Source organism: Balaenoptera acutorostrata, chromosome 8 (assembly GCF_949987535.1).
Source record: "Balaenoptera acutorostrata chromosome 8, mBalAcu1.1, whole genome shotgun sequence".
NCBI lineage: Eukaryota > Metazoa > Chordata > Mammalia > Artiodactyla > Balaenopteridae > Balaenoptera > Balaenoptera acutorostrata.
The window spans coordinates 90,355,335-90,371,243 of NC_080071.1; the positions used below are offsets into that span (position 1 = coordinate 90,355,335).

General features: G+C 42.1%; 1 protein-coding gene across 11 annotated transcripts in view; it reads left to right on the plus strand.

Moving 5' to 3' along the window:
* AGAP1 (ArfGAP with GTPase domain, ankyrin repeat and PH domain 1) overlaps window positions 1-15,909 on the plus strand; it is a 551,312-nt gene that overhangs the window by 445,516 nt on the left and 89,887 nt on the right. For 3 of the 11 annotated variants that reach the window (XM_007184760.2, XM_057550988.1, XM_057550986.1), the window contains one exon: window positions 14,207-14,281. The exons of 6 other annotated variants lie outside the window; for them this stretch is intronic. In XM_007184760.2, coding sequence (XP_007184822.2) covers window positions 14,207-14,281 — 75 coding nt within the window. Of the gene's footprint in view, window positions 1-14,206; window positions 14,282-15,538; window positions 15,656-15,909 lie in introns of those variants that run through there. 2 more of the 11 variants (XM_057550991.1, XM_057550993.1) reach the window with 2 other exon arrangements.

Genomic DNA, 15,909 nt, shown 5'->3' on the forward strand with positions numbered 1-15,909 from the left:
TTATAAAATATTATCATTCCAGAAATCATTCTGAACTGTATTTCTACAACTTGCAGAAATATCTCCGTACTATCTTAAGATTAATCATCTGTATTTTTTCTTCTCTGTCGTACATTTTTTTGAGAGCTGTGGCTATATCTTGCACCTTCAATTCTCATAGCACCTGTGTCCAGACACTGCACACAGGATACTATATGGTTAGTGGTTGATTATATATTGATCCCTGTTAAAATGTTTGGTTTATTGTTTAAGAAGATGTCATTTTGAGACCTTCTAAGCTGCTCCAGTGCAATCTCTAGGATACGTAATAAAAAATCCTGTCTTGATATCTGAAAAATTCAAAGTCCATTCAGATGAAAGCTTCTGGTCTTTTAATTCTAGTAGTGTCTTCTGTTGAAATTCCTCTCTCCAACCCTCCTGTGTGTGTGAGAGAGCTACTGTATGTTTCGTAAACTGCTTCAAATTCTAGTTTTATGACAAAAGAGATGTGAAAAGAATATGTTCACAAACAGTGTCACCACCACCCCCTATGGCGGGGTCATCAGCTGTTGTTACAGAGTTTTTTTGGTAAGAAAGCCTTTCATCTGTTCGTCTTCGTTGGAGGTTCTTGGCCTTTGAGGATGGAACCCATTGCATCCTTCTGTACCTCTTGGATGGGGCATTTAAACATTAAAAAGAGGGAGATGGATGACTCCATAGGAGCCATGCTGAATGGCTGGACTTCATAAAATTATTGAACTTTACCAAAAGTTACGGAAAGCTATTTCATTAACACATTTCATTCCATTTATACTATTTCTTGCCTTGAGTTCAGCATGTCCTCAGATTGTTCTTTTAATGACTGTGCTTCCTAAGAACGAAATCTGTATGAGTAGGAGGGGCAGAGTGGCTGGATTTGAAGCACACCCTCAAGACACCTGCTCTATTTCCAGCACTTCTTTTACTTTGCTCACTGAAAAAAAAAAAAAGAGAGTTGGGGGTCCACAGAACTAATGCAGAAGTTCACTAGAAAATCATTCAAATTACAGGTTCAACCGGAGTTGCCTTCACTCGTGTCCTTCATGCTGTTTGAGACTTTCTTTCCATGCATCTGTGTACGTAGAGTGGTCTTGAGCCCACAGACCTTCTGCCCTTGGTGTGTCGTCTGCTTTACTCATCGTGGCAGCTCTGGGATAGAGCTGATGCCAAGGGGACCTGTCCCAGAGCCCCAGTCACCCCACGGCCACCCTGCGCTGCTGCCGGCTGGGGCGGCGAGAGTCCCGAGCATCAGCTTTTCCTACCCCACTCCCCACCTGTTCTTCATCGTACCTCACACCTGGCACTTCTGGGAGGAAGCAGTGTAGACGCCACACTGATCAAATTCAGTCGTTAACCCACTGAGACCAGACACACACCCTGCAGCCAGTTCTCCTCCCTGAAGGGAGCGATGCATTGCTGTCCTGATGCTTTTTTCTTGGCAGTTTACACGTCCTGCCCACTCTGGAAAACATCACTGTCTCCCCCAAAGAATTAGAGAAGTTTAAATAATACGTTTTTTTTTTAACCTAAATAATGCATATACGGTACAGATTTATATGTTCCCTATCCGTTCATGAAACTGATGGTTGAAAACCTTAAAACCATCAGGCCTTGAACTCAGTACTTCGGTGACATAAGTCAGTTTAGTATTTCTTTTTCTTGCAATTTATTTGGGGTTTTTATATATGAAATGGGCACTGGTGAGAATAGCACCTCATATCGTGTGTCCTAGTAAAACATGTTATTTTGGACCGTATTTTCTGGATGCACTAGTGATTAGAAACTTGCTTTTTGTATATAACTATCACTGTTCTTCCCCGTTTAAAAGATGCTAATTTTGTCTCCTGACAAAAGTCTTAAGGCCATTCCTAAGTTCAGACCTTCCCGGAATAGGTAAGTCACCACAGATGAATCTCAGGAAGCCAGCTTAGCATGACTCTCCTCTTTAATTTTATTAAACCCTGTCACATTTATTTAAAAGACGATTTTATGTGCTGATTAGAAGCTGAGATCTAAATTCAACATGAGCACAAACACTTTTTTCCCAGTGGATCAAAGCTCTTTTTTTTTTTTTAATCTTATTTTTTTTTTAATTTCTATTTATTTATTTATTTATGGCTGTGTTGGGTCTTCGTTTCTGTGCGAGGGCTTTCTCTAGTTGCGGCGAGTGGGGGCCACTCTTCATCGCAGTGCACGGGCTTCTCACTATCGCGGCCTCTCTTGTTGCGGAGCACAGGCTCCAGACGCGCAGGCTCAGTAATTGTGGCTCACGGGCCCAGCCGCTCCACGGCATGTGGGATCTTCCCAGACCAGGGCTCGAACCCGTGTCCCCTGCATTGGCTGGCAGACTCCCAACCACTGCGCCACCAGGGAAGCCCCAAAGCTCATTTTTTAATTGTTAAAAGCTAATCCTGGAAGTTAGCTGGAAACTTGTTCAAACATGGTACGTTTTTATTAAATATACATTGTAATCCATTAAAGGGGAAAAATATTTTAAAGGTCAGCAATTCTAAATGAAATATAAGGAGACAGCACAGTAACCCAAAGAACCAGCATTGGTATATTATTGCTTCTAAAGAATACTAGTTAGCAAACATACTCTGAAACCTACCTTCACAATCATAAATCAAATAGCACGTCTTTTCACACAACTGCCAGTTGGGGTAGGCATTCAAGTTGTTAAGAACTTCAGTGGCACACGTGACATGTAATATTGATGCCACACTAAGATTTCAAATTGTCTTTAGCTTGTAAAAGTGGATTTAGTGAGTAGAATAAATGATATATTGTGATGAGATAGTCCTCTCCGTATATATTCCAAGTTACAAAATATTCCCTTCATTTGGTAATAGTACTCCTGGCATTTTATTTTAAGGAAACAATTAAAATAATTGGGAGGCAAAAACATATTCCTGCCTAAAGATGCTGATTATAGTATTTTTAATAGACTTTATTTTCTAGAAAAACGTAAGCGGTACAGAAAATTTGAGGAGATAGTACAGATATACCTCCCCACACACACACACACACACATACAATTTTCCCTATTTACATCTTTTATTAGTATGGTATATTTCCTATAATTAATGAACTAATATTGATATATAAATGTTAAATAAAGTCTGTACTTTATTCAGATTTCCTTAGTTTTTACCTAATGCCTCTCTCTGTCCCATCCTGATCCCATCCTGGATGCCTCATGACATGTAATCCTCACATCTCCTTAGGCTGCCCTTGGCTGGGACGTTTTCTCGGGCTTCCCTTGTCTTTGATGACTGACAATTTTGAGGAGTACTGGTCAGGCATATTGTAGCATGCCTCTCTGTTGGGATCTGTCTGATATTTTTCTCAGGATTAGTCTGGAGTTATAGGTTTGGTGGAGGAAGACCACAGAGATAAAGTGCCCTTTTCATCACATCATATTGAGGGTACACACCATCAACATGACTGGTGACTATCAGTGCTGACCTTGATCACCTAGCTTGAGGTTGTGTTTGTCAGTTTCCTCCACTGTGGGCTTCTCCCTTCCGCATCCCCACTTCCACACGCTCCGCTTTGCGGGGAGGTCTCTCTGCACAGCCCTCAGTTAAGCAGTGGACAGTTATGCATCACCTCCTGTAGGTGGGGCACCTATGGAAACTGTTTGAAATTCTTTCTGCATGGAAGCTTTGCCTCTTCTCCCCATTTATTAATTTATTCAGTCATTTATATCAGCATGGACTCTTGGAAATTTATTTTATACTTGAGGTCATAATCCAGTACTACTTTGTTTTTCTTCGTGCTCAAATTGTTCCAGCTTCAGCTATTGGGAGCTCTTTCAGTTAGCTCCCGTACCCTTTTGTCCTTACCCCCATCAAGGTGGGTTTTGTTTACCTGTTTGTCTTAGCACTTCTTTACTTCCTAGAACTACAAGATGCTTCAGGCTCATCTTGCATTTTTCCTGTCTCGGTCCTAGAATTAGCCATTTCCTCAAAGGACCCCTGATTCTGTTTATTGGAGAATGGTATAAGAAACCAAGATCTGGGGTCTAGGTATGCTTGTTGCTACTGGGATGTCATTTCTTCTTGGTCTTCTCAGCAGACTTAGCAAAGAGAAGAAATACATGTGTGTATTCTAGCATGTATATACACATATATATATAAATATTTCTATATGTAATTATCTGTATCTATATTAAGTGAAACAGATTATAGTATCTTTAATAGCATAAAATTGGAACTCACTAAATGTTTAACAGTAAGGAATGGCTACAACTATGATATATTTTAACTCCACAATGCAACTGTTAAAAGGGATAGTTTTGAGAACTCTGGTAACTGTTAACACCTTACATACAAAAGTAGTACAGGTCTGTCAGAGCTATACTTATAAGTGTGATAATTACGTACGTATGTGGATAAGAACTTTAAAAGGAAAATGGAAGGGGTAATTAGGTTAGTCATGGTTTATTCTTAATATTATACTACTGTGAAATTAATTTTGCTTCTGCAATAATAGTCAAGTAATCTAATGTGTTCTTGCTGGAAGCTGAATAAAGTTAATGTATTTAAATTATTTTTAAACGAAGGAAATGAGACATTTGTTATTTTGTTGTGTCAGCACTGCAGTACTTTTCCAGGCCCTCCTTGGGTAATAACGACATTGTTTAATCATTCACAATAACCAAGGAGCATGCTAAGAAGTTGTGAAGTTATAGTCAAGCAGTTTTAGGGGGAAGAAATCTGTTAGTGTTTAAAGGAATGTATTTCCGTAATAGCAAGAAGAATCAAAAGTTTCGAATTCTTCTTTTGTTTTCCTACTCTGATCTTTGTACTTGATTGACTCAGTAAGTACCAAGGATCTTATGGCTTCCAGAATTTCTCAAGCCACAAATCAGAATGCTATTGAGAATTTCCGGTGAAGTCCTTCTTTAAATGCAATATGTTAAAAATGTTTTCTAGAAGATATTTTCACCAGTCTTCTCAGATTCAGATGGCCACAGGGGGAACGTGATGGACTGAATAACCCCAAAGGGTATCATTTCACTTGGTGGTTGTAGGAAGTCAACTACAAAGATGGCAGATCAAATGCAGTGTCTGCCATTGTTGAAGCTGGTGGTCCAGTGATCACAGCCCCTCAATTACAGCCCTTCCAGAGAGCGCGAGGGGCAGTCATTAAATCATCATGCCTTTGATTAGTTGCTCTAACTGGTCATTGCCTTTGAAATGTGATAGCACAATTTGAAGTTTTATTAAAAAAAACTTTTTTCTAGAATTGCTGAGAAAGATGTTGTGTTTTAAAAAAAAAAAATCGAAAAAAGGCCTGCCATGTATTCTATTGGAGGAGACTGAGAAGAAGAAAAAGAAAAAGGAAGGAAAGAGGAAAAAAGAAAAGACAAATGTTTCCCATTATCACTCATTTCAGTCCCAGAAAGCCTAAGGTGGTCCCCGTGTGCCGGCCTTCCCCTCCCAGCACTGCCAGCCTTGGGCCTGCCTACCACTCCTCAGAGCAGCCGGCCCTCGGGGAGGGGGCACGAGAGGGGGACAGGTCGGGGGACCCTCCACCTCTCCCAGACGCCGCTCCTGCTTGCCTGGGTAAGCACAGTTGCTCACAGATCTCACAGAAGATGATCTTCACACACATCGTCCAGCTTGAACAAACTGATTTGAACCTCACTTTTTCTGCTTACGTGAGAATTTGATTTACTTTTTGTTTCTATTTTGAATGCCACGTATCCAGTCCTATACTACAGAAGGATTTAGGGTATACATTACCCTGTTCGCTAAGAAACCAGGCCTAAAAAAAAAAAGCAGTTCCTCGTGATGCTGGGGACCCAACAGTCACGAGTGGGCTCTGTTCTCACACCCATATCACATCCCAAAAGAGAGTGACGCCGAGAGGCCAGGGAGCCCCGATTTCAACATCCTAACAAGCCACCGCCCGCCCCTCAAAAGCCTCCCCTTCTCAGAATGAATAGCTACTCCCTGAAGACATGGAAAGAAGTTTCCATCATTTACTGATGGATTTCTCATCTCCATCTGAGAATGTGCCAAAGCTAAAATGGGGATATTCTACTTCAAGTCACTATTTTATTTCAGTCCCTATTGAAAGTTATACTCTCGGTGTCAAACTGAAATACCCAATTAATTTTGGGTACTCTTGAACCCTTGCTCTGCAACTCAGTGTGTTTCTAGGCCGAAAGGGAAACTAACGCTCCACCTAATTGGAACTTCTGGTTTTATGGAGTATCCTGGAGTTTTTGTTTCGTTTTTATTTTCCATGTTTTCCAGGGTTAATGGTGTTTTCTGCACGTGTCTACATTAGCCCACTGTTTGGAAGCCCTCGGCAGTTTTCAAATCGTAAGAGCTGTAAAGAAGCCCCCAATACAGAAATTGTATTGGCTGTTAAGAAAGCAGTTATGAGTTATTGGAAATGGAATTAAAATTGTCTCATTAAGGGTCGATTCCTTATTTCGGAGTTCTGTTTGGTTTGGTATCTTGTCTTGTGTCCTGTGACTTCAAATTACGAAAAGAACACTCGTCTTGCTGGAAACGGGGAAGGATGAAGTTATTTTGCTTCCTGCACATTTGTCCTATTTTGCTTGGCCTCAGGTTTTGTTTAATCCTCTCAAAGGCCCTTTTAATGGACGTTTCAACATGACTGCCTCTCTGTGTGGTAGCCTCTAGGAAGCGACCATTATGTCAAGCCCCTTCACAGCTAAAGTAGTGACTTCACATAGTGGAAGAATCTTCGGGGTTGCATCTTATGGGAAAAAAAAGAAAAAAAAAAACCCCACTGCCTTTTTATAAAAGAACAGAACATTTACCCAGTCTTGTTGAGCATGTGAATGCTCAGATGGCCGGCACAAAAGAAATCTCCAATCTCTAACCTCACAATGAAACTGCGCCGGCAAAAGATCATGGGACACCGGGCGCACTAAAGTGGAAGGGACACAAAACCACAGCAGAATCCGACCCTGCCTGCAGAGGTTCCTGGGGGACTGTCTTTATCCAGCATCCAGGTGCCACGGTCCGGTTGCAATGCTCCAGGGAACCCATGCAGTCCCCCCCCCCCCCGCACAAGTGGCATTTATACTGATGGCATCTCTACAAATAAATAAATACACATCCGACGTGGACAGGGAACAGTGCTATCAAACGAGGTTATCATCTGGCTCCTCCAAGAGGTACAAGTTTACACTCCCTGGTAGGAACGGAGAGGGTTATTTGTTTCGTGCTGAGACAAGACAGTCTTAGAAATGAGCGGCACACCCTCGTCAACCCAGCCCCTTCTTCTGCCTAGGTAAAAAGATCCTATTAGTTCTCGTAATTGATTCTGAGGGCTGCGGCGTGCGTTTCGCCAGCCCTGCTCTGTTCACACCAGGGATGTAATTCATGCACACTTGAGCATCCAACATGGCTGACAAGGCTCGGACACACAGTTCCCGGCTGCATCATTTTTTAATCAGCTATCTGAGGAATATTTATCTAATCAACAAAGAGCACTGTCAGAAGGAGACCAGAGGGGACATTAATACAAGTCTGTGGTCTCCTGGTACTATGATGGAGGAAGAGTTTAGGATAAAACCCTGCTCGTTTGAGCATGCCAACAGACTGCAGAATATTTTTATTCCGCTTCTAAAGAGCTAGTCAGAGGATTCTCATGTTGGAATTCCGCTGTGTGATTAGTTCTCAGACATTCATTTGCTGGAGTTAAAATTTTGTTGTTGTTGTTTAGAGAAACAAAATGAATTTTCCTTTAAAATAAAATTTTAAATGCCTTATGATCATCACAGGAACTTGTATGAAAAGCTGTAGCTTCCAGAAATAAAGAGGTGTGTCATAATTGGGAGTCGTTAACTCTAAATGATTCCAGCTACTCTTAGTAGAAAGCCATAATTTGCACATTTTCCCTTTCTCTCTGTTTCCTTTGAAAAGACGGTGACTGTCTGTTTGTAATTTCGAGGAGTTGAGTGTAGGGTGTCATACCTCCTACGGTCATCCGAGCACAGAAATCATCATTTATAACTCCCAGACACCTTAGAGAAGTGTTCCGTGAATTAAACTTTCTGTCGGCTTTTCTTCTTTAGCTGTGCGACTCAGGATGGGCAGCAGTTGGGACCTGGGTGAGCTGGGTCAGTCACAGCCACCCACCTGCCAACCTGGAAGCCCACTACCCCAGAAAATTAATCAGTGCAGGATGTGGACATCAGGGCTGCGCTCAGGAGGGGACAGTGTCACGTGACATCCCCCAGTGCACACGCTCCTACACTGGTCACCGTTAGTACCAAAGTCACCTCTCTTTTCCTCTCTCTATAATTCAAAGATCGCCTTAAAAATTTGGTTTTAATAACACCTTCAGTGTTCATACGCAAGAGGACTCTTTATTAATTTTAAGGGGAAGTGACAATACCATTGTTATTATAGGGCGGTAAACTTTTTGTTTTCTTATCATGTGGGGCATGAGTCTCTGTACTGTCTTAACTTGCCTTTTGCGAAATTTTAATCCTAAGAAAATATCTTCCAACCAACCTAATGACGAGTTTCACCTCCTCCTCTGTTTTTTTTTTTTTAAACATCTTTATTGGAGTATAATTGCTTTACAATGGTGTGTTAGTTTCTGCTTTATAACAAAGTGAATCAATTATACATATACATATGTTCCCATATCTCTTCCCTCTTGCATCTCGCTCCCTCCCATCCTCCCTATCCCACCCTTCTAGGTGGTCACAGAGCACCGAGCTGATCTCCCTGTGCTGTGCGGCTGCTTCCCACTAGCTATCCATTTCACATTTGGTAGTGTACATATGTCCATACCACTCCCTCACCCTGTCACATCTCACCCCTCCCCCTTCCCGTATCCCCAAGTCCACTCTCTAGTAGGTCTGTATCTTTATTCCCGTCTTGCCACTAGGTTCTTCATGACCTTTTTTTTTTTTTCCTTAGATTCCATATATACGTGTTAGCATACTGTATTTTTCTCTTTCTGACTTACTTCACTCTGTATGACAGACTCTAGGTCCATCCACCTCACTACAAATAACTCAGTTTCATTCTCTTTATGGCTGAGTAATATTCCATTGTATATATGTGCCACATCTTCTTTATCCATTCATCTGTCGATGGACACTTCGGTTGCTTCCATGTCCTGGCTATTGTAAATAGAGCTGCAATGAACATTTTGGTACATGACTCTTTTTGAATTATGGTTTTCTCAGGGTATATGCCCAGTAGTGGGATTGCTGGGTCGTATGGTAGTTCTATTTGTAGTTTTTTAAGGAACCTCCATACTGTTCTCCATAGTGGTTGTATCAACTTACATTCCCACCAAAAGTGCAAGAGGGTTCCCTTTTGTCCACACCCTCTCCAGCATTTATTGTTTATAGATTTTTTGATGATGGCCATTCTGACCGGTGTGAGATGATATCTCATTGTAGTTTTGATTTGCATTTCTCTAATGATTAATGATGTTGAGCGTTCTTTCATGTGTCTGTTGGCAATCTGTCTATCTTCTTTGGAGAAATGTCTATTTAGAACTTCTGCCCATTTTTGGATTGGGTTGTTTGTTTTTTTGTTATTGAGCTGCATGAGCTGCTTGTAAATCTTGGAGATTAATCCTTTGTCAGTTGCTTCATTTGCAAATATTTTCTCCCATTCTGAGGGTTGTCTTTTGGTCTTGTTTATGGTTTCCTTTGCTATGCAAAAGCTTTGAAGTTTCATTAGGTCCCATTTGTTTATTTGTGTTTTTATTTCCATTTCTCTAGGAGCTGGGTCAAAAAGGATCTTGCTGTGATTTATGTCATAGAGTGTTCTGCCTATGTTTTCCTCTAAGAGTTTGATAGTGTCTGGCCTTACACTTAGGTCTTTAATCCATTTTGAGTTTATTTTTGTGTATGGTGTCAGGGAGTGTTCTAATTTCATACTTTTACATGTACCTGTCCAATTTTCCTCTCCTCTGTTTTTAATTCTCAACCATCAGCTGTGTGTCCCGTGTACCGCCTCTTGCTGTGATATTCATGTAGTAGTCTGGTGTTTAACACGGTTCATGTTTTGGCGCCATTATGGGGAGAATGCTACGCTGTCCTGTTAAAGGCTCCCTTTCTTGGGTCTGCTGACGTTTCTGCCAACCCAGACTGGGGTTCAGAAAGTTCCATTTAATTTGCAGGCTGCAGGGAGAAGTGGCCCATCTCACCATCTGCATTGGGGATGACAGTTAGTTTGCACTAGATCTGAGATTACGTGCTGTGGGGTTCTGTGTCCATTGAGAGGTGTCTGCATGTTCTCAAACACCGGACAAAATGCTGAGACATGATGCCATTTAACTAGTTATATAAGGCATTGTGGCAACTTGCTCACAGAAGAGACTGTTGTTTATCCAGTCAGCAGAACAGCAGAATGGAAAACACTGATGGAATGCTCACAATCTACTGCCTTTTTGTCCAAAACCAGGGGAGATTCTTGTATTAAAGTAATAGTTTCATGAGAAATAACATGAGTGAGAAAAGCACAGTAAGTTAATCTTTGTTTAAAAGAAAGAAACTATATTCCTGAAATATTTTTTAAAACTGAATTTTTTAATTAAAATAAAAATTATCCAGAAAATTTAGTCATTTGAGCTAGTCCACACGAAGTCCTCAAGAATCACCGTCTAGATTACCACAGTTTATTTATCCATTCACCTACTGAAGGACATCTTGGTTGCTTCCAAGTTTGGGCAGTATTATACAGCGCCTAAAAGAAATGAGCTATCAAGCCATTACAGAGACACGGAGGAAAGTTAAATGCATATGACTAAGCGAAGGAAACCAATCTGAAAAGGCTGCATGCATACTGTATGATTCCAACCATATGACATTCTGGAAAAGGCAAAACTAATGAAAAGATCAGTGGTTGCCAGACCACAGAAGATCTTTAGGGCAGTGAAACTCCTTCTGTATGATACTATAATGGTAGATACATGTCACTATACATTTGTTCAAATCCATAGAAAGTATAACACCAACAGCGAACTCTCATGTAAACTATGGACTTTGGGAAATAACGATGCGTCAGTGTAGGTTCATTTATTCTAAGAAATGTACCACTCTGGTGTGGGATGTTGATATTGGGGGAGGTTGTATGGGTGAGTGAGGGGTGGACAGCCGGTATATGGAAACTCTCCGTATTTTTCATCCAATTTTGCTGTGAACCTAAAACTTCTCTAAAAAATAAAGTTTATTTTAAAAAAAAGAATCACTGTCTATTCCAAAGGCCTGCGGTCAGGGGGTGCTGCCAGCACGATGGCCGTGGTGTGTGCTGGTCAGTGGAGCTAGGCATCCAGCCCGCGGCAGCAGGTTGCATAATTCCTGGGTCCGTTTGGTGCCGTGTCTTCGTTTCCTTTAGCGGTGAATCCAGGCAGCAGCATTGCACATAACCAGAGATTTTATTGATGATAATATGATTGTATTTTCCCGTTGAGAAGCTTCTAAACAAGTGGACTTAGAGCAATCAATGCCCCAGGAGACAAATGCACGTCTCAGGACCTTGGTATCAGCCAGAAAAAGTCCATTTGTTTAAGAGGAAGAAAAAGGCATGACATTTTACACATTAAAATTGATTATTTCATCAATAGGTTAATAGAAAACCAGGCTGCAAGTTCACTTCCTGCTTATATATCCATATGGTAATGGGAGACTGGGGTATGAAAAATGCAAGGCGGAAAGCAGGCAGGAAAGAGGTTTTCTGCACCAGAGCTCCCCTCCCTTGCACAGAGGTGCCCAGCCCAGATTCTGCCTATTTATATGTAAATGCTTTAGAAAGAGGTAAGGTTTTCCACTGAGGAGTGCAGCTTCTGTGGCTACGACTTTCTGGAACTTGTGAAACGTGGGCCAAGACACCAGAGCTCGGGCTATTGAAATAATTAAGCACACACTTAATTCTGTGAATGTCTCAGTTATACGAGGAACCCGGTAAATATCCGCTGAACATTTCCAAAGTAAACACTCGAAAACTGTGACCGGTTTCCTTTGTCTCAAATGACATTTGTAATAGTGGGTGTACCTGAAGCTCCCCTTGCCATGTGTGTTGTTACCTGGGACGATACCTTATAGATAAGATACCTTAAGGATGTAGAGATAAGGGAAACTTCTCCACTGATGGAAAACTAAATTTAGACGCATATGCTGTAGAAGGGTCTCAGTCACCAACCTTACTAGGTTAGAGATGACATTTCTTTTTTTGTTTTTTTAATTTATTTTATTGAAATATAGTTGACTTACAATGTTGTGTTAATTTCTGCTGTACAGCAAAGTGATTCAGTTACACATATATATATATATACATTCTTTTTCATATTCTTTTCCATTATGGTTTATCACAGGTTGTTGAATATAGTTCCCTGTGCTATACAGTAGGACCTTGTTGTTTATCTGTGCTATATATAATAGTTTGCATCTGCTAACCCCAAATTCCCAAGACATTTTTTAGTAAATTATTTGGGTTTTCAAGCCACAAGGTCATTGTTAGTTGTTTAGTTATAGCTTCACTTTTTCTCATTTCGAATCAGGTGACAGCTAACTCACAACTAGTTTGTACTCTCAGTAACATAAACTTTGCCTCCTGATGATACAGTACCGTTGCGGAATTGCGTTGGTTCCCTTCAGTGTTCCTATTTCTCGCATGTATCTTATATTGTCACCCCAAAGCAATCCAGTGTGCACCAAAGTGCTTGAGATTCGCTTCAGCAGCAGAACTCCTTGTGAAGACCTTGTCCTCACCCCGGTCATTCTGTAGCCCCCAGAACTTGGCACCCCCCAGAGCCTCCACCGTACTAGTTGAGGTTGAGTCTTTTGGCCTTAATGCTACCAAGGGCAAGAACAGCCAATCTGTCCTAAGCCAGGAATGCTTTGGGGTGAGAGAGCTGGCCACTGGCCAGTGCATGCCTCGTTTTCTGGTCAGTCTGTGACCGAGTGGGTCAGCCTAGCTTTCTGCGGTGAGCTTCAGACACACCTGCGGAAATGCACACACCTGCCTCACCAGGTGAGCGCTTCTGACCTGCATTAAACAAATGGTTAGCCAATGAAAGCCACGTGCAAGGTTTGACGAGTTTCTCTTCCCGGCTGTGGAAGTCAGAAGAGACAAATGGTCCAATTACACCCCTTCTTCAGGAGCGTGGGTGACTGTGGCCGTCACCGACCATGCTGTCCATCCAGCCCTTGGATCTGTGGCTGAATCTTTCGCCACATTAGCCTGAAGACTTGCTCCTCAAAACCCTGTTTAACTCTTTGCTTTTTACCATATGTCTCCTCTGAAGGGCTGGCAGGAGTCAGCCTCTTGGCCACAGGTGTCTGCATTCCTGAGTCGGGGGTTGGGAGGGTGGAGGCGGTGAGGAGGTGAGGATGGGTCTGTGAAGAAGAGTGTCCGCGGAGGTGGGAAGGGGGCATCTCACCCCCGTTAGTCACAGCACGCGGTGTGAGCCGTGGGCATGTCATGCCAGTGTTAAACTTGTCATGCACTTCACCTCTGAACCCAGGGCTGCTCTGTGGGTAACCTGGTATCTGTCTTTTTCTCTCGGATGCTTTCTTCAGCGAGCTGAGAGCTTCAGGAGGCCCGTGCCCTTTGGCTTCCTCCATTCAGAGCCTCCAGCCTCCTCGCCATAGGAAGGAGAATGGACCACCCTTCAGCCACAGCAAGATGGTAGTTGAGTTTTGCTAGCGTAGGTTCCTATCCAGATCAAACTACGTCTGGGGAGAAAATACTTCATTTTTTAACAGCTGTGGGCGTTGCACACCTGCCATCTGTAGCATACACAGGAACGGCTAATCACTAGAGTCCCTTTTGATTTGACATGCTCCCAATGTTTTGCCAAATCAGAGGGCTTATGGCGACCAGCCTCGTAGCTCCTTCAAAAGATGCTCCCAGCCCCCAGGGAAAAGACCAGCTTTGTGCACTGTCTTGAGTAGCCACGTGTGGAACCCAGCAGGGCGAAAGGGGTGCATGGGCTTCCTTGCCTGGGCGTTTGTTGGATTCTTTGCAAAGCTAAGGATGCTTTTTTGGCCTTCCTCTGCCCTTCCTGAGTTTCTCTGCGCTTTGGGGTGGTGAGGCCCGGCCGGGAGGCCGGAGGTGATGTCACGTGCTACTTGGACATTTCTTTTCTCCCCTTTTCATCTGTTTCTTTTCCTTTTTGTTTTCTCTCTTGTTCCCCCCCTCCCCTCTCTGCTCTCGGGATGCAGCCAAACGCAAAGCATGGAAACTAAACCGTGTTGGTAGCCTGCGAAATATCCACAACAGCAGCACCAACACCGAAGGTAACGCCGCCCCTCGGCCCCTTCCCCCTCCACGCCGGGTCCTCCCAGCCTCCCTGCCTCCCTGCCTCTCCGCCTCTCCAGCGCAGAACTGGAAATGCGATTCGCCCAAAGCCGCATGCACCCTGATTGTGTTTGCACAGTCATTCCCGTGGTCTTTCCATCTTTTTGTTTGTGTGTTTTATTTTCCCATTCATGTTCCTTTCAGCTTACTTAAATTTTGACCTTTCCCTTGCAGTCGTAGAGTAGTGATGTTTAAATTACTTCACAAACCTATTTTCTCCTCTTTTTTCTTTTCCTTTATACATGTGGGCACTCAATGTAATATTTCCCAAGTTATTACAGTTTTTAAAAGTGTTAGTATCAGGTGTAATGATCTGTAGCCAAATACAATAGTGTGCCGTGACATTTAAGTAACAGTCTTAATTTGTTTTGTGGAAACATTCTCCATAATGCTCTCTGCAGCTCTAATACAGAAGCAGCCAGGCCCGGGTCATTTGCATGGCCTGCTATTGCTTGTAAATTCAGTATATTGTTGTGTTTCTAAAGGTCGTCTGGTGCCAAAGTTCACAAATTGACTTGCGTTGCTTTTTTCACCGAAGACAGCCGTCATTGCTTTTGTATAATAGCAGATTGAATTTTTCCCCCCCGCCTTCATTTGAAACAACACAATTATAAATTGCCTTTTTTTTTTATGATTACAAATGTCAAGGGTCAGAATTATTTTGATGCCAGGCAAAGGAAAACCACCGCCATCAGCCCAAGCCCTTGTAAGGGAGGCTGGCGTACAATACGTGTGATGCAAAATAGGTCACAATCCAGTGATCTCGGGATAATAGGGGGACATTTTTTTTTCACTTAAGTGCAAGCCAAATGGGTCAAGTAATCGCAAGCTCGTGCCCTAACACTAATTGACTTATTTGGGGATGATTATAACTGTAATATTTTTCTTAATGTCACTGTTTTCTGGGCTGTTGGTTTTAGCGATTGCCAAGCAGTGGCATTAAATCTCTTGTAAATTTTAAATTGCACACTATTTCTGTAAACAAGTCCCCCTCTTCACGTCCCAATCATTAACCTTTGCTGATTTATATCACCATCCTTTTTTCCTTCCTTTCACAATTACTCCTGTCTCGCCACTGAAAGCCCTGCTCTCAGCCAGAAGAAAAAAAAAAATGAATCCGGAAAACAAAACTACATTTTCACGATGGCTTGTTAAAGACCTGTTTTTAATCATAATTTTTTTTTTCATTCCTCAAGGGGAAACTGTCGTCTGTTAAGGTACCAATGGAACTTGACCCCCTGGTATCTTCTTTCAAAGCATTCGTTCAAGAGAGACAAAATGAGAGAGAAAAAGAACAGAATTTTAGAAACAGTCACATGCAGTATTATGTCTTGTTGTCTTTTAAAGGGTATTAAATATTCTCATTCACTATTTTTTAATGTTAGTGTTTCAACTTAGAATACATAATCATTTCTCTTCCCTGTGTCCTTATCAGATATGTTTTTCTTTTGTATGTGTGTGCATTTATCACAACAAATGTGTTTATTGACTTTCGGCCTTTAAAAAATATTTGTGAGGTCTGGTTTTACCTGTGGTTATATACAAAGCTGGGGGGGGGGTCAGGAGG